This window comes from Plecotus auritus (assembly GCF_963455305.1).
Source record: "Plecotus auritus genome assembly, chromosome: 3".
Taxonomy (NCBI): Eukaryota; Metazoa; Chordata; class Mammalia; order Chiroptera; family Vespertilionidae; genus Plecotus; species Plecotus auritus.
The window spans coordinates 223,838,792-223,866,092 of NC_137772.1; the positions used below are offsets into that span (position 1 = coordinate 223,838,792).

The following is a 27,301-nucleotide window of genomic DNA, read 5'->3' on the forward strand; positions in this document are numbered from 1 at the left end:
GGCCAGCTGGGAAAGGTTCATGTTCATTAAATGACTGACTAAGCTTGCCCGCCTCGCCCGGCCAGCCACTCCCCTCCAGCCCCCCAACAAAGGGATGGGTCCTCATCTTCCCCAACCCCCAGACCAAAACATCAGCCAGCACTGGGCCAGGAGCCAGCCTCGGGGCTCCTGGATCTGATTATTGTCCCCAGGGCAGGCTTCCACCCGAGTCTGCCCCTCCCTTCTCCTTCCGAGAACTGAGAACGAGCTCCACCTCCTACTCCAAGGTGGGGGGTGGGGGCGCCTGAGGCTGCCGGGCACCAGGCACTGGGTTTGGGATGGGAGGGAACAAAGCGCAAGGCCTCCCTGGAATCAGAGCCAAGCAGGGGGAGGGCTCTGGGCTGTTCTGTGGGTGCCCCACCGAGGTGAGGAGCCCTCTCCAGCTCCCCCCACTGGCCTTCCTGTCCGGAGCTAGTCCTCAGGATGGCCAGGCCCTGGGCTCTAATCCCAGTGCTGCCACCTACCTGCCGAGCCTCAGTTTCCCCGCGAAGAGTGGAGCAGTGTTGTAATAACGGGCTCCACGCCAGGTGCTGGCTCATTCTATCGTGGCCGTGCTAGGAGCCAGGCACCATCCATCTCTGCAAAAGACGCAGCGCTCTGGCGGGGCCCGCGGCCAGGAGGCAGGGAAAGGGGGCTCTGGCTCCCCGACCCTGCCCTGGGCACGAGGACAGTTGCTCCAAGCCCAGAGGAGGGTGAGAACCTAGTACTGGGGTGGGGCCCCCCAGGCTGGTTGGCGAGGGCAGCAGAGGTCACCTTCCTGCCTCAGGGCCTGGACCTGAATCGCCTTTCTCCTGTTACCTCGCCCTGCCCACACGCACCCTCGGCCCTTGCTCCAGGATGCTGCTGTTATTTCTGGCCAGCTGGTCCCCGGGTGTACGGCTGCTGCCTTAACAGGCGGGCTCAGCAAGGTACAGCCCCTCCCGCCCTGCCCCCCACTGTCCCGGTGGGTGAATGTGGGGGGGGGGGCCTTCCTAGACCATGGGAGAGGAAAAATCAACCCCAAACCTCTGGAAGGCCATGCCCACTTTCTCAGAGACAAGACGCCAGGAACATCTGAGTTCTCCCTGCTTGGCCGCCTGGCAGGGCGGGAGGAGGCTGAGCCCAGGCTGCCTCCTGGACCGCGTCTCCAGAACAGGTCCCCTGTGAAGGTCTGGACACACGCGGGGGGCTTGCATCCTGCAGAGCTGGCCGGGCCTGGCCCTCTGGGTTAGTGTCGGGGTAGCTGAGGGCCCAAGGCTCTCTTTCTGATGCCCCCAGGGAAGTGGGGTCCAGAGTTGCTGCCTCTGGGCCCTCAGCTCTTCATGGACTGATAGGAACTTCTGGAGGCCCTGGCAAAGCGACATGGGTGTCCCCCACTGGGAGCCCGAGTCCCACCCCAGGAGTGACCCCGAGAGGGACTTGACACGGCTCTGCCCTTCAAGATGTTTAGATGGCCCGGCCGGTGTGGCTCCGTGGTTGAGCATCAGCCCAACGAACCAGGAGGTCATGGCTTGATTCCCAGTCAGGGCATAGGTTGTGGGCGCGATTCCCAGTAGGGGGCGTGCTGGAGGCAGTGGATTGAGGATTCTCATCACTGATGTTTCTATTTCTCTCTCCCTTTCCCTTCCTCTCTCTGAAATCAATAAAAACATTAAAAAAAAAAAAAGATGTTTAGAGGAATGGGCCAAGAACCCAACGGTCATGGAGGGTGCCTGGGGGCTGTGGGGCTGGAGGAGGGGCAATCAGGGAAGGCCTTCCAGAGGGGACATCCATCAGTCTTATGGGAAGGAACAAGAGTTTTGGGTGAAGATGAAGATGTTGAGAAGGGCACTGCCGGCAGCAGCAAAGGCATAGAGAGCATCAACATGTGGACATGAGGTGGGGGAAGGGGGTCAAGAATATCCAGTTAAAAAAAAAAAAAAAGAATATACAGTTCAATGTGGATGGAGAGGGAGGTGGGGCCAGATCATGGAGACCCTTGAATGCTGGACCCAGGGGTAGACACTCACTACATGATGACCAAATGACTAATTAAATGATGCTTGGCCCTAAGACAGGGGTGGGCAAACTTTTTGACTGGAGGGCCACAATGGGTTCTTAAACTGGACCGGAGGGCCGGAACAAAAGCATGGATGGAGTGTTTGTGTGAACTAATATAAATTCAAAGTAAAGGAGCGGAGGGGAGAGCAAGAGAATCCTCCGCTCTTTCGGCTCCGCGGGCCGGATAGAACAGCCGAACGGGCCGGATCCGGCTCACGGGCCGTAGTTTGCCCACGGCTGCCCTAAGAGGTCATCTCACTCGTTATGTGTGTGTGTGTGTGTAATTAAAGTAAAATCTGCTTATTCTAAAGAAAATTAAGACAGGTGAAATGTTGTGGTTGGAGAAATAACTGACATGTAATCCACTGTTTGCATCAAAAGCATCACCTGTTCTTGAATACCCCTAGAGCCAGGGAGCTCACCACCTTACCAGGCTGCCCAAGAGTCTGCAGGCAGAACCCAGAGGCCTCTGAACACTCCCCGCTCCGCTGGCAAAGAGCATCACGCAGAGACCCAGAGTTCCTGGCAGCACCCCGAGTCCCGCGGGAGCTACCGGCCAGCTTTCTCTACGCCCAGCAGCGCGGCCGCGCCCTTCCGCCCTCCCGGAGCAGATTTCCCTCTGGCGCAGGCCTCCGATCCAGGCAGGTTGCATGACCTCAGGGAAGTCTCCTCCCGCCCTGCGCTTCTCCATCTGCGGAAGGAGTCGAAGGGCCCTTCGAGCGAGTGTGTTTCAGCGACCACAAAGCACTAGCTGTTGGCGATCACTTTTGTTATATTTATTAGTTGCCTGTGTTTATGACCAGCAGGGTGGGAGTGTTTCCTTTCAAATGCTTTTCCCGAGCCAAAAATACTCCACACGCCCATGCCCCTGGAGTGGGCAGCTGTCACCCTCGCAGCATCTGTGGAAAGAATCAAGGATGGGCGGCCGGCAGGGCCTCCCCCCAAATGCTCCCCAGGCCCCCTCTGCCAGCCTCAGCCTCTCTGACAACAAAAACACAAAACCAGGAAGGAACAGAGCGCCGCCCGGGGCTCAGGCTCAGGCTAGGGAGGCTGGGTGTGCACACTGCTCTCCGACTCGGCCTCCTCTCCCTTCCCCTCAGGCCCGCCTCCCTCTCCCCTTTCCCTGGACTCCCCTGAGGCTGCTCCCCTGACGGGCACCTGGGCCCAAATGGCCTGTCTTCCCTGGAGGATGATGCTGTGATGTTCATGTGCCCACGTGCTGTCCAGTAGGCCTGGGGTGTACCCCGCACCCCGCTCACTCCAGCTGATTCTGGCTGGGGGCCCTTCCCCACCACTTGTCGCTTCTACCCTGAGACAGCAATCCGGCTGAGGGGTGTCCCACCAGCCTCACGCTGGCTTGGAGGGAGCACACCCCAGGGCTTGCAGCAAGTCCTGCAATAACACCTAGTTCCCTGCCCTTCATCCCTCATCTCATCCCCGCCCCCAGGAAGGGAGGCTGGGGGCCCTTCTCCAGCCGGATGCTGGGCGTGGGGAGGCGGCCTGGCAGGCCCCTCACAAGTACATCTTCATGGCCTCGTGCGTCGTGGGGCAGTAGCGGGCGTGCAGCTGGGCCAGCAGCGCCCGGGACGTGGCCTCGAAGCGCGTGCCCTGGCTCTTCTTGTTCCACACGTGGACGGCGTAGGTGGCATTGAGCAGCCGGGGCAGCTCCTCGGGGCTGATCTCCTCGAAGTACTTCTTCCAGTCCTGCCAGGGGATGGGGTAGAAGGCCTCGCAGGGCAGGGCGCGCACGCCGCGGCACGCGTGGCTCTCGCCCAGGCTGCGGATGGAGCACCACTTCTTGAAGACCCGCGTGAGGAGCTGCGGGCCCTGGTGGCCCCAGATCCAGCCGTTGTAGTGGGCCACGAAGTCCCGCATGCACAGCGCCACGAACTCATGGTGGCGCTCGAAAGCCAGGAAGGCGCCGTTGAGGACGTAGCGGGACTGGGTGCCCAGCGTGTTGGTCAGGTTCCGCAGGTTCTTGAGGACGATGAAGTCCGTGTCCAGGTAGATGCCGCCGAACTTCCACATGAGCGCCAGCCTGGCGGCGTCGGACAGCACGGGCAGCGGGTAGGGCTCCCAGCGCCCTGGCATGGCCGCGTGCCAGGCGGCCAGCGGCGTGGCCCGGAACAGCTCGTGCAGGTCCAGTGGCAGCACCCGCACGTTGGGGAAGCAGCGCAGCAGCGAGAGGCCCAGGTGCCGCGGCAGGGAGGCGTTGCGGCCGCGCAGCCCCTTCATCAGCACCGCCACCTGCGACTCGGGGTGCGCCCGGGCGGCCGACTCCACCGAGCACATGAACAGGAAGTTGGGGTTGGTCCGGTCTGAGGTCTCCAGGAAGAAGATGTTGCCCGGAGGCGGGGTGCCGGAGGGCTGCTTGGGGGGCTCCAGCTGGGGGCAGGGGATGTCGGCAGGCAGGTTAGAGAACTGTGCTGGGCTCCCGGGCTCCCCCATGATGTGCCAGTAGATCATGACGGAGACCAAGCACATGAAATTGAAGCTGATGAGGAACAGGGTGCAGCCCCGCTGGCTCGGGGCACCCCGGAGCAGCCCCAGCAGGTAGTCCGGGGGCCTGGACATGGTCTCCCCGGTGCCGCCAGGAGCCTCCAGCAGGAACTGGATGGTCTGCAAGAGAGGACACCACATTCGGACGGGCTGCTGGCATCCCTGACCCAAGAACACGCTTCCTACACACAGCGGCCAACGCCAAGGCCAACTCTGGCTTCCGGAGCCCACAGGGCTGCCAGCGGCTCATTGCTCCTCTCCTTCCTCACCTGGGCGCGGTGGCCGTGGACTGAGGGCTGGTCCCTTTCACGCTGTGACACATCGGGGAGCTCCCCGAGCACTGGGCCAGTGCCACCTACAACCTGTGGCCATCAGTGGCCAGGCCAGGGTTTGGCAGGCGCAGGAGTGGTCAGAAGTCAAGCCTTTGCCACAGGCCTCTCTGCCCGGCCCTGCCTGGCCCCTCGGCATGCTAGGCTGGCAGCCTGTGATGGGAGGCCCGGTGCCCGGACCCCTCAGCTCTGCAAAGCAGGCCTGGCGCTGGCATGCAAGCTCGCTCACGGGCAGGACGGGTGACCTGTAGGCACACGGGGATGCTCGCCAGGTCCTGAGGCCCCGGGCTCAGACACGCGGGGTGTCCTGGGCCCCTGGCTTCCCCAGCCCGGCCCTGGGTGGTGCTTTCTCTGGACACAGGTCTGGAGAAGAAGGGCCAGGGGAGTTTGCTGGCACTGCTGACCTTGGGCCCTCACTCTCTGGGTAGCGCCCACTGGGCCAGCAGCCAGGAACATTCCTGGGTGCCCTGCAGGTGGCTGGGAGGAACAAGATAGGCTTGGGCCTCATCCCCAAGGGTGGGACTGTGAATGCCTGGGATGCAGGTGACCCCGAGTCTGTCTGAAGCAGCGGAGAGACCTGGGGCAAGTCACTCAGCTGTCTGAGCCTCAACCTTCCCACCTGCAAGACAGGAACACTAGCACCCACGAACGGGGTGTATGTATGTATTCATTCATTCACTCACATATTCAATAAATATTGCCTGCGCATGCCAGGCGACCTCCTCAGCATCGAACATATATTCACTCATTAAGTCCTAACGCTACCCTATCGGGTGGCAATCATCACCCCACTTTACAGGTGAGAAAACGGAGGCACAGAGCAGTCTGATAACTCACGCAGAATCCCACAGCCAGCAAGTGGCAGGACTGGGTCTGAACCCTGGCCACCTGGCTCCAGAGTCTGTGCTCTCACCACTGCGCCATCCTGCCTGGGAGTGAGTCAGCGCAGCCAATGCACACCGTGCCTGGCGCTGGGGTGGGGGGTTCCGAGCTCACGGGCCTGGACTCCGCTCCCTGTTAGCAGAACCGGCCACCATTTCCTCGGGGCCTGCTGAGTGCACAGAGACAAAGCCACACCCCCCTGGCTCTTAGCAACCCCAGGGGGCAGTTGCATCATTTCTACTTTAGAGGCTTGGAAACTTGGGCTGGAAGGGGTGGAGGGACCAGACACAGTCTGGGGACCCCAGGGGGCCGGAGACAGCCCCTCCCAGGACAGTTGGGTCTCATGGCCCGAGAGCGGTGCCAGGAGCCTAGGATGTGAGCAATGGGCCGGCCCTCCCCCAGGGCCCCGGGCAGGGAACCGCGATGACATCAAGAGCTGGAACTGACCAGCCTGGGCGGCCCATGGTGGTGAGGCGGGGATCCGGGCAGCCTGGCAGCCTCCTGTCGACACGCCCTGGCTCAGCGATCAGCCTCCTCTGCCAAGGCGAACACGGCCCTTCCACCCGCTCTCGGCGCCCGCAAATCCATCTGCAAAAGATGAGGGACAGTGAGGTGGGCGCGGGCTCCTATGTTCATTGATTCTCGCACTCGCTCGGCCCCAGGGGGAAGGGAACAGTGAGGTGCAGACCTACCCTGGAGGGGCGCTCAGCCTGGGGGAGACCTCTGGCAAAGAGCCGAGGATAATAAACGAGATGAGGTGGAAATGCAGCCAAAGGCCCGCAGAATCCAGAGAAGGTGGCTTCCCGGGAAGATGGCTCTGGATGAGAAGGGAGTTGCCCAGATGGACCTCCCTAAGTGCCACTGGGCCTGCACACCTTCTCTCCCCCGAGCCCGGCTCCGTGCCCCATGCCCCGTGCATAGTCACACAGGAAAATGACCGTCTCATCCATTCGCTCACTCACTGACTCACTCACTCAGCTGCCAGAGGGACACTGAAAGGACGTGGCGGCCAGTCATTCCTCTGTTCAGACCCTGAGATGTGGGCGGTCCACCGGGTCCCGTGTGTCCCCCACTCCCTGACCGCATCCCCCACTTCTCTCCCCATCGTCTGCTCTGCCCCAGCCACACCAGGCCTCCTTGCTCTTTCCCAAACCCATCCCCCATGCGCCGCCTCAGGGCCTCTGCAGCTGCTGTTCCTTCTGCTTGGAACACTGTTCCCCATAGCTGTTCCCTCACCTCCCTCAGAAGTCACCTTCCCTAAAATGCCAACTCCGCCATCACTTCAGAGCCTCCTGCTGGGGTCTGTTCTCCCCGGGACGTAGGCTAACATCCTGTGCTTTTTGTACTTGCTTGTGTTGGTTATTTATTTGGAACATAACCCCACGGGGTCAATGAATATTGTGCACAGGTGAGAAGTGAGTGGACGGAGCATCAACGAGTGAGTGGATCAATGGGTGATCAATGAGTGGATTAATGAGTGAGCGAGTGGTCAGTGAGTTAGCACATCAGTGAGTGACCAAATGAACCAGTGAGCATGTGAGTGAGGAGACTGGGGGTCAGAGGTCGGGTGAGCTGCCTGGACCCGCCCCCCCCCCCCCCCGCCCCCCGGCACCGGCTCCTGAATGGCAGAGCCCTGATGTAAACCAAGAGCCTTGTGCTTCCTGCCCTGGCTTCCCCTGCAGGGAGAGAGGCTATTCTGGTCCTGAGTCTTCTTAACCCAACGTGAACCATCTGAGGAGTGGACGGACAGACAGAGGGATGGAGTGAGGCCCTGGCTGCTTGGCGGCCCGGGGGCCCTGGGGGATGGGGCTCTGCCACGGTGTGGGGCAAGCACCGGGCCTTTAGGGGAGGCAGGCTGTGCCACGGGAGCCAGGCCTGCCACAGCCGAGGGTGCCAGAGGCAGGCAGCACCGTATTTGGTGCCGGAGCCCAGGACCCAGGAATAGAAACCGTGCATGGGCCAAGTTGGCCACAGCCCAATACCCGTGTGACCTCAGGCCCCAAGCACGCTCCTGGCCCCCTGGATGGGCTGGCAGCTGCGGCCGAAGTCCTGGCCCTTGTCAAACAAGCCTGGCACATCGCTGCCACCGCCCCCTCCCGCCTCCCCCTTCAGCCCCGCACCGGGAGGTAGTCCAGTTAGCAGTTCACTGTGGGGCATCCCTGTGGCTCCCGTCGTCACCCTCACCCCATCTTTCTCAGGCAGGAAGTGGGAGTGAGAAGGGATGGCTGGTGGAGACAGAGGGCACGGGCCTGGCCAGACCCCCCTGGCCTCCCACCTCGGGGGCATCGGCATCAGGGGTCCATTGGAAAGGTCCCCTGCCGGGCACCTGGCACCTCTCGTGGCCCACACCCAGCTCTGGCTCCGCAGTGGGGCACGCCCCCTCTGACCCTCTCTGGGCTCCCGGCTCCCGCCCAGCGCGGGCTGACCAGGCCCCCGCAGAAGAGTCACAGGGTTGGTCAGACCCGGGCCATCCCGAACCCCAGGCTGGGTGCTGAACGCCAGGGATCCCGATGTTCGAATGGGGACAGAGGCCCAGGGAAGGGAAGGGACGCAGCCAAGGCCCCACAGCAGCGGAGGTGGTGGCTGCACAGGAACCTGGGGCAGCTCAGGGAGCCCCTCCTGTCCCCCCTCGGCTGTCCCGTGCCCTCGGGGGCTTCTGCGAGGCAGCAGGAGGCAGACATCTCAGAAGTCTCAACCGGAAAACCATGCCGGCGCAGGGACCAGGCCCTGGCGGGCTCGGGGTTAGCTTCCGGGCTGGTCTGGGGCTAACTCAGGCGCCTGTTTCCCCATCGCAGGACCCACGCCTGAGGTCAAGGTGTGGGCGGGCCCTGTTCCCTCTCGGCTCGCGGGGAGGGGAGAGGGCTCCTGCCACTTCCTGTGTCTGGGGGCCCCCGGCTCCTGAGCGCATACCGCGTCCCTCCGGCCCGGCCTCTGTCTCCACGCGGCTCTCCGTGTCCCCGCCTCCCCTCCTCTGTCTCTGGTGCATGGCCCACCTGGGCGATGGGCTCGGTCCTGATCTTTTTTTTTTTTTTTTTTTTAATGTATTTTATTGATTTTTTTTACAGAGAAGAAGAGAGAGGGATAGAAAGTTAGAAACATCGATGAGAGAGACATCAATCAGCTGCCTCCTGCACGCCCCCTACTGGGGATGTGCCCGCAACCACAGTACATGCCCTTGACCGGAATCGAACCTGGGACCTTTCAGTCCGCAGGCTGATGCTCTATCCACTGAGCCAACCCGGTTAGGGCTCGGTCCTGATCTTTAACGCACCAGCTGCAAAGACCCTTTCTTTCCCCAAACAGGTCGCATCCACAGGTGCCGGGGTCAGGACAGGGCAGGAGGCCACTGGTCGCCCCCTGCGCCCCTCTGTGTCCCCGGTGCCTCGGGCCGCCTCATGAAGAAGGAGGCTGTGGCCCGGCCGGCGTGGCTCAGTGGTTGAGCATTGACCTATGAGCCAGGAGGTCAGGGTTCCATTCCCGGTCAGGACACATGTTGCTTTCTCCCTCTCCCTCTCCCTTCCTCTCTGAAATCCATAAAGATATATTTTTTAAAAAGAAAAAGAAGGAAGCTTTGTTCTCAATCACAGCCGAGGACGGAGGAGCGCGTCCCCAGGTCCCGCCAGGGGCCGACAAGGAGTCGTGAGCGGAGCCTGGGTCTGACCTGGGGTCTGAGGTTTGCGGCCTCACCCGCTGGGCGCGGACGTCTTGGGTGGCGGGTGGGGAGGGGGGGTGTCTCGGCTTTAAGGGTCCCCTCTGCAGAGCGCCCCCTCTGTGTCCATCACTCTCGGTCACATTGCCGGAGCTCCCGCCAGGGCCCAGTCACAGGCCTGTCCCCCGTGGGCTGTGACGTGGAGAGCCACCTGCAAGGCCTTGGGGGGGGTGGGGGGCGGGGACCCAGGACCTGCCGGAGAAGAGCTGGTCCCACGGGAGCCCTGGCGCCCCGGCCTTCAGATGTCGGTTTCCCACCCTGACCCCCTGGACGGGGGCTGTTCCCAGGATGGGGGCCTGAACTGGGTGGGCCTCCCTCCAGCCAAGGACAGTTCCCCCCGGGGAACAAGTGCCCCCCAAGGAAGGTGCTCGCCCTGCCAGGAAGACAAATGCCTCACCCCTGCCGGCAGGAGTGAGCACCGGGGAGGACACCGGGATTCCTTGTGTCCCGGCACGGCTGGGGCTGGGGTCGCAGGCGCAGAGGAGACAGTGGCGTCCTCTGTGTTCAGTAACATATATTTTTATTGATTTCAGAGGGGAAGGGAGAGGGAGCAGGAGAGAGAGAGAAACCTCAATGCGAGAGAGACACATCGATTGGTTGCCTCCCACACGCACCCCAACCAGCGCCAGTGATTGAGCCCACAACCAAGGTATGTGCCCTTGACGGGAATCAAACCCGGGGCCCTTCAGGCCTGGGGCTCTACCCACTGAGCCACACCGGCCAGGGCAGCCTGCCTCCTGAACCAGGTGGGGTTCTGAGAGGCCAAAAGGGGAGTGGGTCCAGAGGGCCATCTTTTATTTATTCCTTTTTTCTTTTTTCCTTTTCCTTTTTTTTTTTTTTAAAGGGCCACCTTTTAAATTCATTCCCATAAAAACAGAGGAAGGAGCCTTTCATCAGGGAAACCTCTCTCCCAGTTCCCACCAAGACTTCCTGTTGATAGCGGATCCAGGGAAATTCAACCAATTCAAATACAGAAAAAAAAAATTGGCACACCACAAATAAAAATTCTAATCCATAATTACAACATGAATTAAAAAAGAAACACAAACCTGAAGGAGGACCAAAGGGCAGGAATACAAGTGGAGAAGAAACGGATAGGTAACGTGAGACATGAGGACGACGTGCGAGAATGGACAGACCTCAGGAAAGAATGGAAAGAAAAAGACAAACGCATTTTAGAAGTGAAGACCACGCTGCAAGAAATATAAGGGCGAGTGCACGCCATACAAAGAGGAACAGAAAATAGTAGAGATTACAATAGGAAAACTGAACAAAAATCGAGAGGCAATAGTCAAGGAGATCAAAGAATTCAAGAAGAAAAACAGACAGATGGGAGATGCAATGATGGTATAACTGGAGTTTCTAAAGAAGAAAACTCTTTCAAAAATATTTTTATTGATTTCAGAGAGGAAGGGAGAGGGAGAGAGAGATAGAAACATCAATGATGAGAGAGGATCATTGATTGGCTGCCTCCTGCACGCCCCTCACTGGGGATCAACCCCTCAACTCGGGCATGCGCTCTGACCGGGAATCAAAGCGTGACCTCCTGGTTCATAGGTCGATGCTCAACCGCTGAGCCATGCCAGCTCGGCATAAAGAAGAAAGCTCAAACAACTGAACAGAAGAAATATTTACAACTGTAATTCAGGGAAACTTTCATGAATCGAAAAGGGACACTATGGCCCAGCGGGTGTGGCTTCGTGGCTGAGCGCCGACCTGTGAACCAGGAGGTCACGGTTTGATTCCCGGTCAGGGCACATGCTGGATTGTGGGCTCGGTCCCCGGTGGGGGGCGTGCAGGAGGCAGTCGGTCAATGATTCTTTCTCATCATTGATGTTTCTATCTCTCTCTTCCTCTCTCTCTAAAAGTCAATAAAAACATATTTAAAAAGCGGTATTGCTCACAGAAGAGAAGCAATAGATAGTGTAGAAAGAAAAAACTAGGAATCTATACTAATAAAAGGGTAATATGCTAATTAGACTGGGAGACCTTCCGGACGTCCTTCCAGACAAAGCCATGGTGGCGGGGCCGAGGCAGAGGCGGTTAGGGGCTATCAGGCTGGTGGGGGCAGTTGGTGGTGATCAGGCCAGCAGGGGGGGCAGTTGGGGGCAAGCAGGCCGGCAGAGGGGGGCAATTTGGGGCGATCAGGCCAGCAGGGGGGGCAGTTGGAGGCGATCAGGCTGGCAGGCAGACAGGTGAGCAGTTAGGAGCCAGCGGTCCCGGATTGCAGTCAGACATCCCCCGAGAGGTCCCAGATTGGAGAGGGTGCAGGCTGGGCTGAGGGACACCCCTGCCCTGTGTACAAATTTCGTGCCCCAGGCCACTAGTATTATATACACATAAATATAATGGTAACCACTAGAACCAAAATACAAGCTTTCCTGAGTATCAGAAGGGCTATAGTATTTTCAAAAGTGAAGAGAACAGACCACACTTGAAAGAATAAGGAATACAGCCTTCCCACGTGCACAGAGACATGTACATGTGCACGCACGCACACGGTGCCGGGAAGAAGACCGGATACACCTGCCACGTCAATAAGTAGATAGGTTTAACTCACTGATCTTGAGGAAAGTTTTTTCCGTTAAGATCCCAAGCAAAACCCAACTTTATCCTGCATTCAAGAGACAACCGTCAAACCAAGCGATTCAGAACGGTTAAAAGTAAGAGGATGAGCAAAGGCGTAAAGACAAATACAAACAAAAACAAAGCGGCCCTGGCTGGGTTGCTCCATGGTCAGAGCGTCGTCCCACTACGCCAAGGTTGTGGGTTCGATCCCAGGGCAGGGCACAGACAAGAATCAACCAAGGAATGCACACGTCTCTCTCTCTCTTCCTCTTTCTCGAAATCAATTTTAAGACATTTTCTTAAAAATCTAGGGCCATAATCTTAACGTCAGACAAGGAGGATTCAAGCCAAACATCACTAAGGGAACCAAAGAAGGGCCATTTATAATGCCAAAATGGGACAGCTGACAAGGCACCGGACAACACAGCAGCCATGGTCAGGGAGACGGCGCAGAGTACTAGGACAGACCAACAGAACACGCAGGCCGGCAGAGGGGGGCAATTTGGGGCGATCAGGCCAGCAGTGGGGGCAGGAGATTTTAATTCACCTCTCAGCCCAAGGAACATAAAGTAGATCAAACATAAAGACGAGTTCAAAAGACCTCAGTAAAATAATCAGTAAAGTACAACAACCTATCAAACTCTCTATGCTAATAATAGATGATGTACGTTCTTTTTAAGAGCTGATAGAACATTCATGAAAACTGAAAACCTCAAGAACATACAAAAAAATACAGATTATTTTATGATCACAAGGCAGGATGACTAGAAATTAATTTAAAAGTCTAGAAATTGGGGGGGGGGGGGACAACACACACCTCTCTTGGACAATTCTCAAAACAAAAGAGAAATACAAACTGAATTTGTAGGATTTCCATAAAATAATGACAATCAAAACAGCATGAATCTTAATCTAAGGGATGCAGCTGCCGCAGGCAGAGAGATGTTTACAGTTTCCAACACATGTAATAATTACAACAGATAAAAATATTAGAAAAAAAAGAGTCATAAAGTGAACAGAAAGAATGAGGGAAGCATTAGTAAAGATGAAAGCAGAAATAAATTTGAAAAACAGATAAACCTCCTAAGAAATATGGCAAAAAGCTGGCTCTTTGGGGAAAAGTTCAGTAAAATATATAAACCACCATTAAACCTAATTAAGAAAACAAGGGGGTGGGGAGGGAAGCGAACTAAGAAATGCCGCCTGGGAAAGCAGCCAAAGAAGGAGAGGAAAACACTTTAATCAGGATAGTACTTTGCAAATAAAATTTAAAACCTGAAAAAAATAATTTCTAGACAAATATCATAAATCAAGACTGTTCCTGGAAGAGATAGATCATCTAGAGACAGACCAACTTTCACACAAGAAAGAGAATGATAAAAGAGCATTAAGACCAAAAGCGCCAGCCCTGACTGGTGTGGCTAAGTGGGTTGGGCCTCATTCCCTGCACCAGGAGGCCGCTGGTTCTATTCCTGGTCAGGGCACATGCCCGGGTTGCAGCGTCAATCCCCAGTCAGGGGCGTGCAGGAGGCAGCTGATGCATCTCTCTCTCTCTCTCTCTCTCTCTCTCTCTCTCTCTCTCTCTCTCCCTCTATAAAATCAATAAAAACATTTTTAAAAAGCACCAGAGCAAGATATTTTTAGAGAAAATTTCTAGCAAACTCTTAAATGACAGAAACACAATGTTTTTTACAGTGTCCAACAGCAAAATATGAGAGAAAACTTCAAAACACTTTTGAAGTGTAACAGATATGGAAACCCGAAAAAGAGTTCATAAGGTACCCTACAATACCACTTATGAATATTATTGTAATAACCCTAAATATAACACAGCGAATAAAATTCAGTGGCATGTTAAAAGAATAAAATATCAAAGCTGCCCTGGCTGGTTTGGCTCAGTGGATAGAGCGTCAGCCTGCGGACTGAAGGGTCCCGGGTTTGATTCTGGTCAAGGGCACATGCAGGGGTTGGGGGCTCGATCCCCAGTAGGGGGCACGCAGGAGGCAGTCAATCAATGATTCTCTCTCATCATGAATGTTTCTCTCTCTCCCTTCTTCTCTGAAATCAATAAAAACACATTAAAAAAAAAAGAATGCTGAAACGTGGTAACACACACACACACACACACACACACACACACACACGCTTAAATATAAACAAGGAGGTGGAAGCAGAAGTTGGAATGAAAGAGAAGACCCGAGTCATGACAACTATCACTCCAGTACTCAGCGTTCAACTTAACAAAAGATGTTCAAAATCGGCGAGCACGTATGAAAAGTCCCGAAAGGCACAAAATAAAACTTGAACGCGTGGAAAGACAAACCATGGTTTCAGGACTGATGACTCAGCTTCACAAAGATGCCGCTTTTCTCTAAGCCACTGTATAAACCGTGTGTGATCCTGGAATGCCATGTATTGATCCGAGAGCTCATACAGAAAAGTAAACAAGCAAGAACGCACAGGACAAGTCTGAGAAGGAGGCCCAAACGAGGAAGGACTGGCCTTTTAGGTTGCGAAACGTCCTACACAGCTTCAATAATTAAAACAACATCGTCACAGGAGCCGCCAAACAGGGCGGCAAAACAAAGGAAATCACACACGTCACGTGGTCCGAGCACAGCCAGCAAGGCAGCGTCTCCCCTCCGTAAAGCAGACGGAGCTTTTCACAGATGTTGGCAGCTGGAGCAGCTTCTAGGGCGAGCGTGTCAAACGCGCGGCCCGAGTTGGCGGCCCAGCCGATATAGAGGTGTATCAGCGACGTTTTAATAAAAATTTCGTAGCTTGATGTTTAGACTATCCTGCTACACATAATTATTAATAACGAACAACAACATTCACTAATGACTGATGACTACAATTGTGCTGCGTTCATTTCCCTTACGCGCCTTACATGCAGACGCACCATTTCTCTCCACTAATACCAGCAGCAAATATTTTAGCAGCCATGTCATTAGTCCTTTTTTTAAAAAAATATATTTTATTGATTTTTTACAGAGAGGAAGGGAGAGGGATAGAGAGTTAGAAACATCGATGAGAGAGAAACATCGATCAGCTGCCTCCTGCACACCCCCTACTGGGGATCTGCCCGCAACCAAGGTACATGCCCTTGACCGGAATCGAACCTGGGACCCTTCAGTCCACAGGCCGGTGCTCTATCCACTGAGCCACACCGGCTAGGGCAGTCCTTTTTTTAAAAAAATAGATTTTTATTGATTTCAGAGAGGAAGGGAGAGGGAGAGAGAGATAGAAACATCAATGATGAGAAAGAATCATTGACTGGCTTCCTCCTGCACACCCCCTACTGGGGATCAAGCCCACAACCCGGGCATGTGCCCTTGACTGCAACAGGACCCGGGACCCTTCAGGCCCCAGGCTGATGCTCTATCCACTGAGCCAAACCAGCCAGGGCATGTCATTAGTCTTGGACTGACTTGTTTGGCGTGCGCAACAGGAAATAGTTCGCTTTCCGAGAACAAGAAAAATAGGTTTATTTGTGTTACGCTTATTAATTTGTGCAGTTATTCAGTGTCTGATAAGTTAATGTTCAAGAAAAAAATATTGATTTTTATTAAAATGTCCTAATATTTTATGTTAACGATTACTCACTTATTTCAGCCCTTTGTATTCAACATGTCTCTATTAAAATAAACCTACGTGTCTATGAAAATTGAAGCTTTTGTTTTTTTGCAACCCATATGAAATTAAACCTTGTTTATTTAGCCCGTGTTAGCCTTTGAGTTTGACATGCTTGTTCTAGTGGGAACAAGAACAAGCTGAGTTCCTCAGAGGGAAGGAGGGGGGAGGGTGGGTGGGAGGCAATCAACCAAAGACCTTGTATGCATATAAACATAACTCATGGACACAGACAATGGGGTGGTGAAGGCCTGGGGCGGGGTGGCCTAGAGGGGGGTCAATGGGGGAAAAGGGGGGACATATGTAATACTCTCAGCAATGAAGATTTTAAAAAATAAAATTAGAAGCTCCGTTCATATTCCCCCCCAAAAAAGCACAGCCAAGTTCATACCTCAGAACACGCCCCAGGATAAAATCCCAATGAAAACCCATAAAACTTTAGAACAAAACATGGGTAAATTCCTTTATAACCTTAGAGTTGGCAATGATTTCTGAATTATGTATGAAATCCAGAAGCCATGAAAGAAAACATGAATAAACTTGACTCCTTGAAAAAACAAACTTCTCCTCGTCCTCCCCCCAAAAATGCCAGCAGGGAAAACTCCCTATGTCAGACATGACCCTGAAACCCGCAAGCAAGACTGAGGATCTCTTTGTGAGAGGAAGAAATGCAAATGGACACTCAGATAGCATCTCGCCCGGTGGGGCTGGCCAAGGGCCAGAACCTGGACACTTCTCCCCACGGGGCGGGGGCAGGACCTCACGGGGCGGGGGCAGGACCGCACACACGGCTGGTGGGCAGCTTCTGTACCGCTCCGGCGGGGAGGGCGGCGTGAACCCCATCTGTCAAGGTTACATGCAGTTGCCCTTCGTCACGCAATCCTGCTCTGTGACCTTAGCCTACAGAGAAGTGATATTTGTACAGGTCACAGATTTGTTTGCAATTGCAAACGATTAGAAACCACCCTCAAGGTCTTTCCTGAGGGGACTGACTACACACAGTGACACGCTGATAGCCGGGACACAGTGTCAGCTGGCGGGGACCAAGACTGATTTTACTCACTGTCGAGTCCATGTGGCCAGCACAGACCCCAGCACACGTGTGCGCGCACCACACACACACACACACACACACACACACACACACACACACGCACACACGCACACACTTTGTCAATCCTCACCTGAGGATATTTTCCTATTGATTTTTAGAGAAAGTGGAAGGGAGGGGGGGGAGAGAGAGAGAGAAACATCAATGTGAGAGGGACACATTGACTGGTTGCTTCCTGCACATGCCCCGACCAGGCCTGGGGATGGAGCCTGCAAACCGAGGTACATGCCCTTGACTGGAATCGAACCCGGGACCCTTCAGTTCGTGGGTCGACGCTCTATCCACTGAGCCAAACCTACAGCTCACATACCTATTTTCTAAACGAATCAGTAAGTGACAAAGCCAGGATCAACTGTGGTCACGGACCCAGGGGAGTCCTTTGGCAACCTGGAAACCGTGAGCGATGCGGGTTACAGCTGTGTCACTGGTTTGTCCTGCCTCGCTGTCTGAGGCTACAAATAACGCCGCTGCCTTGGACCTCCGTATGAAAGCACCTGCGTATTCACTGGCCCCAAGACCTTCCCGACCTGCCCAGCGAGTGACCGGGATTTGCACCCAGCTCCGCCTGCCCGGTCTCAGACCCTCTTCCCTCCCCCGAGGCCATCCCCTCCCCTGCTCACTCCAGCTCTGCCCTGGAGGCTGGACTGACATCCGCTGCCTGGGGTGGGCTTCTTGGGGTCAGCATGACATCACCCTCGCTGAGCTTCAGGCTGAGTTCAGGAAGCAGTAGGTCACTGTGAGCCCCGACTCCCACCCGCTTGCTCTGGGCATGTGCACACACACACACACACCAGGACCTCCTGGCGTGCCAAGGTGGCCAGTGGAGCGGAGATTCCTGTGCCCAGATCCCAGAGGCGTTCTAGCAGGGAAAACTCCAGATCAGATAAAAACGTGTTTAGCCAATGAAATGCCACCACAGAGGCACCTGGACATTCTGGCCTGAACCAGGAGTCCCCGGTTCACTCCCCGGGGGAGCAAGTTCCCAGGCTGCCTGGCCTACTCCTGTTTTACCGTAGGCATTAAAGCAAAAAATAATGGGCAGCAAAAGAGAGGGCCACCCCACCCCCAAACACAGATGCACAGCATTGCCAATATGGGGTATTCATTAAAAAATATATATATTTTTATTGTTTGCAGAAAGGAAGGGAGAGGGAGCGATAGAAACATCAATGATGAGAATCAAGGATCGGCTGCCTCCGGCACGCCCCCTACTGGGGATTGAGCCTGCAACCCGGGCATGTGCCCTGATCGGAATCAAACCAGTGACCTCCTGGTTCATAGGTAGATGCTCAACCTCTGAGCCACACTGACCAGGCTCTTTTTTAAAATTTTATTTTACAAAACAATTTCTTATTTCAGTGCTGACTAGTCACTTGAGGTTCTGCCCTACAAATGGGATGTGAGTGTGTCCACATGGCCATCTCCGTTGCAAAGGAGGCTGTTCTTATTGTGAACAGTCTTGCTAACTGGATCCTGCCTGAGCTAGGGGCCTGGATTCTATCTGTCCACACTTGCTCTGTGACCTTGGGAGTCTGACCCCCGCCCCCCTCGGCCCCCCATTCTGAGCCTCAAGTTCTTCATCTGTAACATGAGGAGCTTGGGAAGGACAATGCCTACGGACTCCTCTAGAAAGACTTTCCGGATCTGCTCTCTGGCACCGGTTCTGTCCATCCCGCCAGAGGCAGTCATCACTGGCATCTTTGGACAGGGTACCTCAGGGCCACCTGCCCCGGGGGCCGGGCCAAGGGCACAGACAGATGCCGAGGCCAGAGGGACGGCCACGCACGGGTAAGAGCATCCTTGCTCGACCTGATATAAAGCATCATCTTGGAAAGAAACTGCTCACGCCCTTGGCATCACTCCCGCACCTCGATCATTCATGCAACAAATGCTTGAGCACCTACTACGTGCCGGCCCCACGCCAAGGTCTGGAAAAACACACAGCAGTGAACCAATCGGACAGAGTCTTTGGCTTCCTTCATGGAGCTGACATTGTGGTGGGAGAACAGGAACAAGTAAATATCTCAGGTGGTGAGACGTGCTACGGAGAAAAAGGCAGCAGGGAAACTGGGCAGGGAGGCTGTGGGGGGGGGGGCGGAGTGGGGCTTTATACAGTTAGGGATAGTCTCTCTGAAAAGCTGACATTTGTGCAAACCTCGGGGGTGCCTGAGGGAAAGTGTCCAGGGAGGGGACAGTGAGTGCAAAGGCCCTGGGGCCATGTGCCCAGAAGGTGTTGATGGAACAGCTGGGTGAGCAAGGCAGGGCAGGGGGATACGGGAGAGGAGGGAAGAGAGAGAACGGGGAGGCTGGGCCTTGGGGGCCCTGGGGCCACTGGAAGGACTTGCCTCTCTGACTGGGAGGAGGTGCCGCTGGGAGACCCTGAGGAGGAAAGGCTACAGTGTGACTTAGATCGTAGAGATCTTTCCTGCCTGGCTGCATCTGAGACTCGACCGCAGAGGACACGTGGCAACAAGAAAGCAGTCATGAGGCCCCTGTGACAAACCAGAGAGCAAGGCGCAGGGTGGGGGGTGGGGGAGGCCCCTCGTCACCCAGATCCCCCCACCTCTCCCTCTCCACCAGCCACGGCCCCAGCGCACTCCCCCCCGGCTCAGGTCTCTCCCTGTCTCTGTCTCTGTCTCACCACCCCAGCCGCCCCCCTGGCTTCCTGCCTCAGCCCACAATGCTGAGGCCTCGTGGGCACTTCCCCTCGGCCCCGGCCCGCCCCCGGCCCCCGGCTTCCAGACCAGCCACCCTGACCTCTGCTTCGCTGCTCAGACCACCAGGCTCTGGGAATTGCAGGTTTTTGCAATAAGCTCTTTCCTCTTCCCAATACCCCTCTCCTCCCCGCCACCCCCCCGCCCCCGCCCAGGACCCTCCAACCACAGTCCAGAGGAAGAGCTTGCCATCTGCCAAGAACCAAGCCCGCGGCAGGCGACCTGGCCGGCCACACCGCTACCACTGCAGCCCCGCTTTACAAACGAGGAGACCAAGGTGCAGAGGAAAGGGACCTTCCCAGAGCGTGGCTAGTCTGCGAGAGGCAGGGTGTGTCTGCTCCCAAGTCTCAGACCCCCCTTCTCCGCGAGTCTCTCCTGACCTATGTGAGCAGAGCAGCCACCTCCAGGGAGCCACCTGGATTGCAGCACAGCTCCCACCAAGGCTGTGGACTGGGGCCCCCGTGCTGCACACACTGGCACACGGTAAGGTAGGAGCGTGTGATCCCTGGCCGGTGTGGCTCAGTGGATAGAGCAGCGGCCTGCGGACCGGAGGGTCCCAGGTTCGAGTCTGGTCAAGGGCACATGCCCGATCCCCAGTAGAGGGCCGTGCAGGAGGCAGCCCATTGATGATTCTCTCTCATCATTGATGTTCCTATCTCTCTCTCCCTTCCCTTCCTCTCTGAGATCAATAAAAGTATATTTTTAAAAAAATGAGTGGGTGAGTGAGCAGCACGCCCCCCACACCCTGGGCCTCACCCACAGACCGTGGCAGACCCTGAAGCGGCGGGGGTGGGTCCTGATGGGAATGACCAGGGTGAGTCTGGCCTTGGAGTGAACAGGCAGCAGAGGAACGCGGCCGCTGAGCCCGAGGCTGCCCGCCCAGCCTAAGACTGTAAATGACGCTGACTTGGGGAGGGCCTGGCACACGGTGGGCACCCGATGCCCGAGCGACGGGGGAGGAAGGAAAACCGTCCTGATACTCTCAATGCCTCTGACAACGAGGGTGAAGCCGTGAAAGGAAAACCACGCTCCTCCGGCTCAGAGCCACCAGCTTCTTGGAATTCTACGCGTCGGCAACGTGCAGGGTCCCCCTCCCAGCGTCCCTCCCTCTGCCCGCGGCCTCCGAACCAGAGAGGTCAGAAGAGTTGCTGTTTGCCCAGAATCCACTAAAATGCCAGGCCGTTTCCTCCTGGCTGAAAGGGCGATGGGCGGCTTTCGCTGTCTTCGTACCTGGGAGTCTTGTCTGTATGTGCACAACGTGAGTACACCAGCTTTAGCCACAGCCTTAAAAGAAGGTGCGTGTGTGTGCGGGGGGCAGGCACCACCCCGCGGGACACCCCTTGCTCCGCTCTTCATCTTTTTTTTTTTTTTAAATATATTTTATTGATATTTCACAGAGAGGAAGGGAGAGGGATAGAGAGTTAGAAACATTGATGAGAGAGAAACATCGATCAGCTGCCTCCTGCACACCTCCCACTGGGGATGTGCCCGCAACCAAGGTACATGCCCTTGACCGGAATCGAATCTGGGACCTCTCAGTCCACAGGCTGACGCTCTATCCACGGAGCCAAACCAGTTAGGGCTGGCTTATGTTTCATTTAAAAAGATGCTGGCCGCCCTAACTGGTTTGGCTCAGTGGATAGAGCGTCGGCCTGCGGACTAAAGGGTCCCGGGTTCGATTCCGGTCAAGGGCATGTACCTTGGTTGCGGGCACATCCCCAGTGGGAGGTGTGCAGGAGGCAGCTGATCGATGTTTCTATCTCTCTATCCCTCTCCCTTCCTCTCTGTAAAAAATCAGTAAAATATATTTTAAAAATAAATAAATAAAAAGATGCTGGCGCCCTCGCCGGTTTGGCTCCGTGGATAGAGCTGCAGGCTCCTCCCTGGCCCGGGCCCTGGTCGGGGCTCGTGCAGAAGGCAACCCATCCATGTGTTTCTCTCTCATTGATGTTTCTCTCTGTCTTTCCGTCTCTCTTCCACTCTCTCTAAGAATCAATGGGAAAATATCCTGAGGCGAGGATGAATGAATGAGCGAGTGACTAATGAATGGATAAATATACAAAGATTCGGGGCCCCTGTGTTCTCAAACAGGTGCTGGGGTTGCACAACTGGGCGCGTTTGCTAAGACGCAGCCACTGTCCAGGTGCGAGTCAGACCTGAGGAAAGCTGCTGGAAAACGAAGGCTCTGCCCTCCCCGTCAACAAACCCGCGCGAGCCCTGGTTCCCGGGGCTTTGTGTCCCCCTCCCCCACTCACGGGGCAGTGCCAGACTTCACGTCACCTATTCCCGTCTCGACGGTCGGAAATGTGCCGCCACCGCTTTGCTTTTGTGGCCAACACCGTGGTGAGTGCCTCACGCCACGTCCGTTCTGAGCACACCTTCGTCACCTGCTTCCTGGAAGAAGCTCCTGAGGCAAAGGAAGTGCAACTGAAGGTTTAGATGCAGATCACGAACTTTACGTGCAGATCCAGGAAGGTTTTAAAAAGTCCACGTTCTCGCCCTGGCCGGTTTGGCTCAGTAGACAGAGCGTCGGCCCATGGACTGAAGGGTCCAGGGTTCCATTCTGGTCAAGGACACGTACCTTGGTTACAGGTTCCCTGGCCCTGATCAGGGTGCATGCAGGAGGCAACCAATTGATGTGTCTCTCTCACATCGATGTTTCTCTCTGTCTCTCCCTCTCCCTTCCACTCTCTCAAAATCAATGGGAAAATATCTAGACATGGGGGTCTGTCCAGAAAGAAGGTTAGGATTAACACCAACAACAAAAAGTCCACGTTCTCTCCAGGGTTGGGTGCCCCATCCTCTCATCCCGGGCGGGAGGCAGGTGGCCGAGTTAACACACATGGAAAGCTCCCCGGTAGGCGTGGAGCTACATGATCCAACAACAACATGTTTCTTTTTCTTTTTCTTTTTTTTTTAAATATATTTTATTGATATTTCACAGAGAGGAAGGGAGAGGGATAGAGAGCTAGAAACATCGATGAGAGAGAAACATCGATCAGCTGCCTCCTGCACACCTCCCACTGAGGATGTGCCTGCAACCAAGGTACATGCCCTTGACCGGAATCGAACCCGGGACCTTTCAGTCCGCAGGCCGACGCTCTATCCACTGAGCCAAACCAGTTTCAGCAACAACGTGTTTCTTAAGGGCTTCCTGGCCCCGCCACTGGTCAACGTGCTTAATTGTCCCAACGGTCCCGAGGAAACCGAGGCGCCGCTGGGATTCAAACCCCCTTTGCCAGGGCAGAGGGGTCTGCCTGTGACCCAGCCTAGTTCCCGGGGACCGCACGGGGGCCAGGGGCCCAAGTCTCACTGAGACCAAGAAGGGCGCTTGACTCTGAGTCTCAGCTTTCTCGTCTCTAAAATGGGAAGAACAGCACAGGGTGGCTGGGAGGGTTCAACGAGACCAGGCAACCAAGTGTCCGGCACCTGGCTGGGGCTCAGCTGGTGGAAGCCTGCCCTCCACTCCAGGGGTTGCCTGGAGACCGTGGGAGGGAGCAAATGAAGCCGAGAGACACCTGGAGGTGGGGGCCCTCTCCCCGCCGTGTCCACAGCCAGGCCAATGGCTCCTGCTCTTTCGAATCCAGCCAGTTCTCAGAAGGGAGACCCCTTCCTGCTTCCCCCCGGTGCCGGTGCCTGTCCCCCGGGCTCCGTGTTCGCCAGCTCAGACTTTGCACAGGTGTGGCTGCAGAAGGCTGTGTGGCTTCTGGAGCTACCGGTGGGCGAGAGTGGGCACAGAGAGGGTGTGCGGGCGCCCGCCTGGGAAGGAAGGGGGCCCTCCTAGTCCTGGGGTCCACTCGGCTTCTGCTGGAAGCCCCTGCACCCACGGGGGTCTGTCCAGAAAGAAGACAAAGGCAGAAGGAGAGGAAGGGACAGGCTCACCCAGCTGCAGACAGGGGGAGGCAGGTGTGCGTCCCGATAGCCACCAGGCATGGAGGCCAGAGGAAGGGTTCTCAAGGGCACCAGCCCTGCCACTCATCAGCTGACTGGCCCTGAACGAGGCGCTCCCCCTCCCTCTCCCTCCGGGAACCTGTCAAAGGGGATAACACCTGCTGTTTCCCAGGGCAGCAGGGAGGGCTCGAGGGACGGGGCCAGCAAACAGCACAGGGAGCTGGGACTCAGTTCCAGAACCCTCTCTCTCTGACGCTTTCCGCCTCCTCGCTAGGAAGATCAAAGCCATTTCATAAGGTGTCCTCCCAGCCCCCATTCATAAGGTGTCCTCCCACAGCCCCCATTCATAAGGTAAACTCCCAGCCCCCATTCATAAGGTGTCCTCCCAGCCCCCATTCATAAGGTGTCCTCCCAGCCCCCATTCATAAGGTGTCCTCCCAGCCCCCCATTCATAAGGTGTGCTCCCAGCCCCCAATTCATAAGGTGTTCTCCCAGCCCCCCATTCATAAGGTAAACTCCCAGCCCCCCATTCATGAGGTGTCCTCCCAGCCCCCAATTCATGAGGTGTGCTCCCAGCCCCCAATTCATGAGGTGTCCTCCCAGCCCCCAATTCATAAGGTGTCCTCCCAGCCAATTCATAAGGTGAACTCCCAGCCCCCAATTCATAAGGTGAACTCCCAGCCCCCAATTCATAAGGTGTCCTCCCAGCCAATTCATAAGGTGTGCTCCCAGCTCCCGCCTCCTGTCCTCACCAGCTCAGGTCCCTCCAGACCAAGGCCAGACCCCTCCCACCTCCCCGCATCTCCTGGGACCTCGGTCTGTGCACCTGCCCTCCTTCTCAGCTGACCCCTTTTGGCTCTTTCCCATCAGCTCACAAATGTCTCCTTTGTCACAAAGCACACACACAGATCACGTAAAACAAAATAAAAGCTAAACCACAACCTGGGGAAGCTGCTGGCCAGGGAGACAAGGGGCAAGGACCTCACTGATGAGCCCCAGCAAGTGAACAGTGAACACCCCGAGATCAGGGTCTTGCATACCCTTTGCAGAACTTCGTTCCTAGGAAGTAACGAGACGCACACTCTCCCCACCCCGAAGCCCGGTGCCTCCCGAGAGCCAGCTGCTCTGGTGCAGCCCTCCTAGCTCCTAGGCCCTGGACGCCGAGACAGCCAGCAGCATATGCACTTACACATACACTCAGTGCAAGCACCAACTATAAAAACACCACATGTCAGCGACCCATTAACTGGATATGATGTAACAATATGTGAGTGCTGAAAAATATAAAAAAACCATGTTGAGAGCGGGGAGGAGTTTGAAACATTTATAGAGCCAAGATATTCAAATATGTCAAAAAGTGTCTGGCAAAAGGGGCAAACTGTAACAATATTATCTCTGAGTGATGCAAATATGGAGTGTGTCTTCCTGCTTCTTTTCTTAATTCCTTTGAGCACATATGATGGCTGGGCTGGGCACAGCAGCACCGTGTTAGGAGGAAGTGCATTCCAGAGACACAGGGCAGAGCTCCGTGGACGGTTCCCAAGCGTAGCCCACCCGGCCCGCAGGAGACAGACCCCAGAGGGGCAGCAGCTGGGGGGAGGGAGGGGGGGGGAAGAGCTGTTTCAAGCTTCCTTTTTTTAAAAAAAAAATATATTTTTATTGATTTCAGAGAGGAAGGGAGAGGGAGAGAGAGAGAGAGAGAGAGAGAGAGAGAGAGAGAGAGAGATAAACATCAATGTTGAGAGAGAATCACTGATCGGCTTCCTCCTCCACACCCCCTACTGGGGATCCCACCCGCAACCCGGGCATGTGCCCTGGACCAGAATCGAACCCGGAACCTTCCAGTCTGCAGGCCGATGCTCTATCCACTGAGCCAAACCGGCTAGGGCCATGTTTCCCTTTCTCATCCGCCCCTTCTCTCAGACTGGCGGCAAATGTCCCAGGCAGCCACCTCCTCTCACCCGTCTGGTCCCAACACAGACCTTGGTGGGGGGGGGGGACTTACATCCTCTGAGGCCTGGGTGCTTGGAGCAGAGCTGCTGGGCAGGGCTGATGTTGGTGAGCTGGGTCCCAAGCTCCTGATGTTGCAAGTAACGTGAGAGACTCTGCAGACCCTGCCACACAGGGGGCTGGGTCCCTCACACACCCCTCCGGCACAACCCCGCTAACCCAGGTAGCTAGAAGGCTTCGAGGGGTACGGGGAAACAAAACACGTTTTTAAGAAGTTTCATTGGGGCCCTAGCTGGTGTGGCTCAGTGGATAGAGCGTCAGACTGTGGACTGAAGGGTCCCGGGTTTGATTCTGGTCCGGGCACATGCCTGAGTTGGGGGCTCGATCCCCAGTAGGGGGCGTGCAGGAGGCAGCCGATCAGTGGTTCTCTCTCATCGTTGATGTTTCTATCTCTCCCTCTCCCTTCTTCTCTGAAATCAATAAAAATATATTAAAAAAGAAGTTTCATTTGGGAGTTGGTCCTCTGATCCTGAGATGTCCCGGCAGACAAGCAGGGCCAGGCGCCCAGGCACAAGAGGAAAAGAACAGCATCGAGGGTTCCCTCTGGACTCGCCCCGTCTTTCCCTTTGTATTTGGGCCTGATCGGGCTCCCTCTTGGGGGATCTCAGCAGTGGGAACCCCGAGTGCAGGCTTGAGCATGGAGGGGTGCAGTCCTGGCCAGCCTGGGCCCTGCTTTGTCACCGGGGCAGGATGGTCCCCTTCTTTGGGAGGAGGTGACTAAAGGGAGGAGAGAACAGGGTCGCCCAGGTGCTCCAGGGCGTTTTGTGAGTGAGGGTAAGAGGCTTTCGGTGACTGCGGGGGGGGGGGGGGGGGCGATCGTTCAGTACCTGGGGGAGATGAGAGTCCTCCTGAGAGCCGTGGGCGCCAGGGAGGTGGCTTTTAACCCTCTCGGAGCCAGAGGCTCAGCTGAGTCTGGCAAGGCGGTGGGAACTGCCACCCCCAGGGGTCAGATGGGGAAACTGAGGCCAGGGCACTCCCCAGCAGTGCAGAGGGGTGGACTCCGAGACGGAGACCGGACCTCCGCGCGCACATCCCAGCTCCCAGTCCCCTCGACCTCCCCTCTGGAGGCAGGTAGGGAGAGAAGTCGCCGGAAGGAAGGGTCCCCGCGGATCCGGGTCGGAGAGGCAGCGCTGAGGCCTGACTTCCCGACGTCCCAGCTCCTACCCGGGCCGGTCCCCCACCTGAAGGGCCGTTCCTTCCCCGCAGCATCTCCCGCCCCAGCAGCCGCTCCCGGCCACACTTATGGGGGTCGGGGGCGAGCACCGAGGGGCCAGGCCTCCCGCGACCGCCTGCGCCCTCAGACACCGCGGCGCAGCTCACCCAGGTCGGCCCGTTGGGCGGGCGGGGCCCGCGCTGGGACCCCGGCCCCTCGCCCCCCGGCCCCTCTCCCACCGCGGTCCCCGGCCGTGTGGGGCTGCCCGAGGGCTCGGGGCGGGGCGCGCTCCGCAGAAGGGCTGGGGCTCCCGGTCCAGCCGCGCGCCGCGCTGAACTTCGGGGCGCAGTGGGGTGGAGGCGGCAGCGGCCGAGGGGGCCCTCCGCGCCCAGTCGGTGCGCACTCCCGTGTCCCCCGGAGCAGGTGGCCGGGCAGCGGCCGAGCCCTCCCCGTCCCTCCCCACCTGGGCCGGGCGCACCCAGGCCGGCGTCCGGACCCCCGGCCGCGCACCCTCCGCGCGGCCCCCGTACCTTCGGCTCCCGCGGCGGCCGGCGGCGGACAAGACTGCCCGGAGCCCCGCCGGCCGAGCGCCGCCCCGCCGGCCCGGGGCGTGGTCAGAGCCGCCCCGCCCCGCCCCGCCCGCCCGCCGCCCCCGCTGGGTCCCCGCGCCCCGGCGCGCGCGGGGCTGGACCGGCACCGGCCCGCAGGCCAGAGGCTGGGAGCGCTCCGTGCCTCCAGCCGCCT

General features: G+C 56.8%; 1 protein-coding gene across 3 annotated transcripts; it reads right to left on the reverse strand.

Annotated features, from left to right (window-relative positions):
- Positions 1-2,820: 2,820 nt before the first annotated feature.
- A4GALT (alpha 1,4-galactosyltransferase (P1PK blood group)) lies at positions 2,821-27,148 on the reverse strand. 3 transcript variants are annotated; one of them, XM_080662791.1, is made up of 4 exons: positions 27,088-27,148; positions 6,216-6,356; positions 3,575-4,677; positions 2,845-2,957 (listed from the first exon to the last, which is right to left on the reverse strand). In XM_080662791.1, the coding sequence occupies exons 3-4, from the start codon at positions 4,630-4,632 to the stop codon at positions 2,882-2,884; spliced, it is 1,134 nt and encodes a 377-aa protein (XP_080518917.1). In that variant the 5' UTR covers positions 4,633-4,677; positions 6,216-6,356; positions 27,088-27,148; the 3' UTR covers positions 2,845-2,881. The 3 variants fall into 3 exon arrangements, with proteins under 3 accessions (XP_080518919.1, XP_080518917.1, XP_080518918.1); XM_080662793.1 differs by having other exon boundaries at positions 2,821-4,677; XM_080662792.1 differs by lacking the exons at positions 6,216-6,356; positions 27,088-27,148 and adding an exon at positions 4,827-4,888.
- Between the last annotated feature and the right edge of the window lie 153 nt (positions 27,149-27,301).

Excerpts from the sequence above, each read along its gene's own strand:
- A4GALT (XM_080662791.1), bottom strand. The coding sequence starts at position 4,632 with ATGTCCAGGCCCCCGGACTACCTGCTGGGGCTGCTCCGGGGTGCCCCG. Across the intron at positions 2,958-3,574 it reads GAGGCCATGAAGATGTACTT|ATGCTGCGAGGGTGACAGCT; the intron begins GTGAGGGGCCTG and ends TTCTTTCCACAG.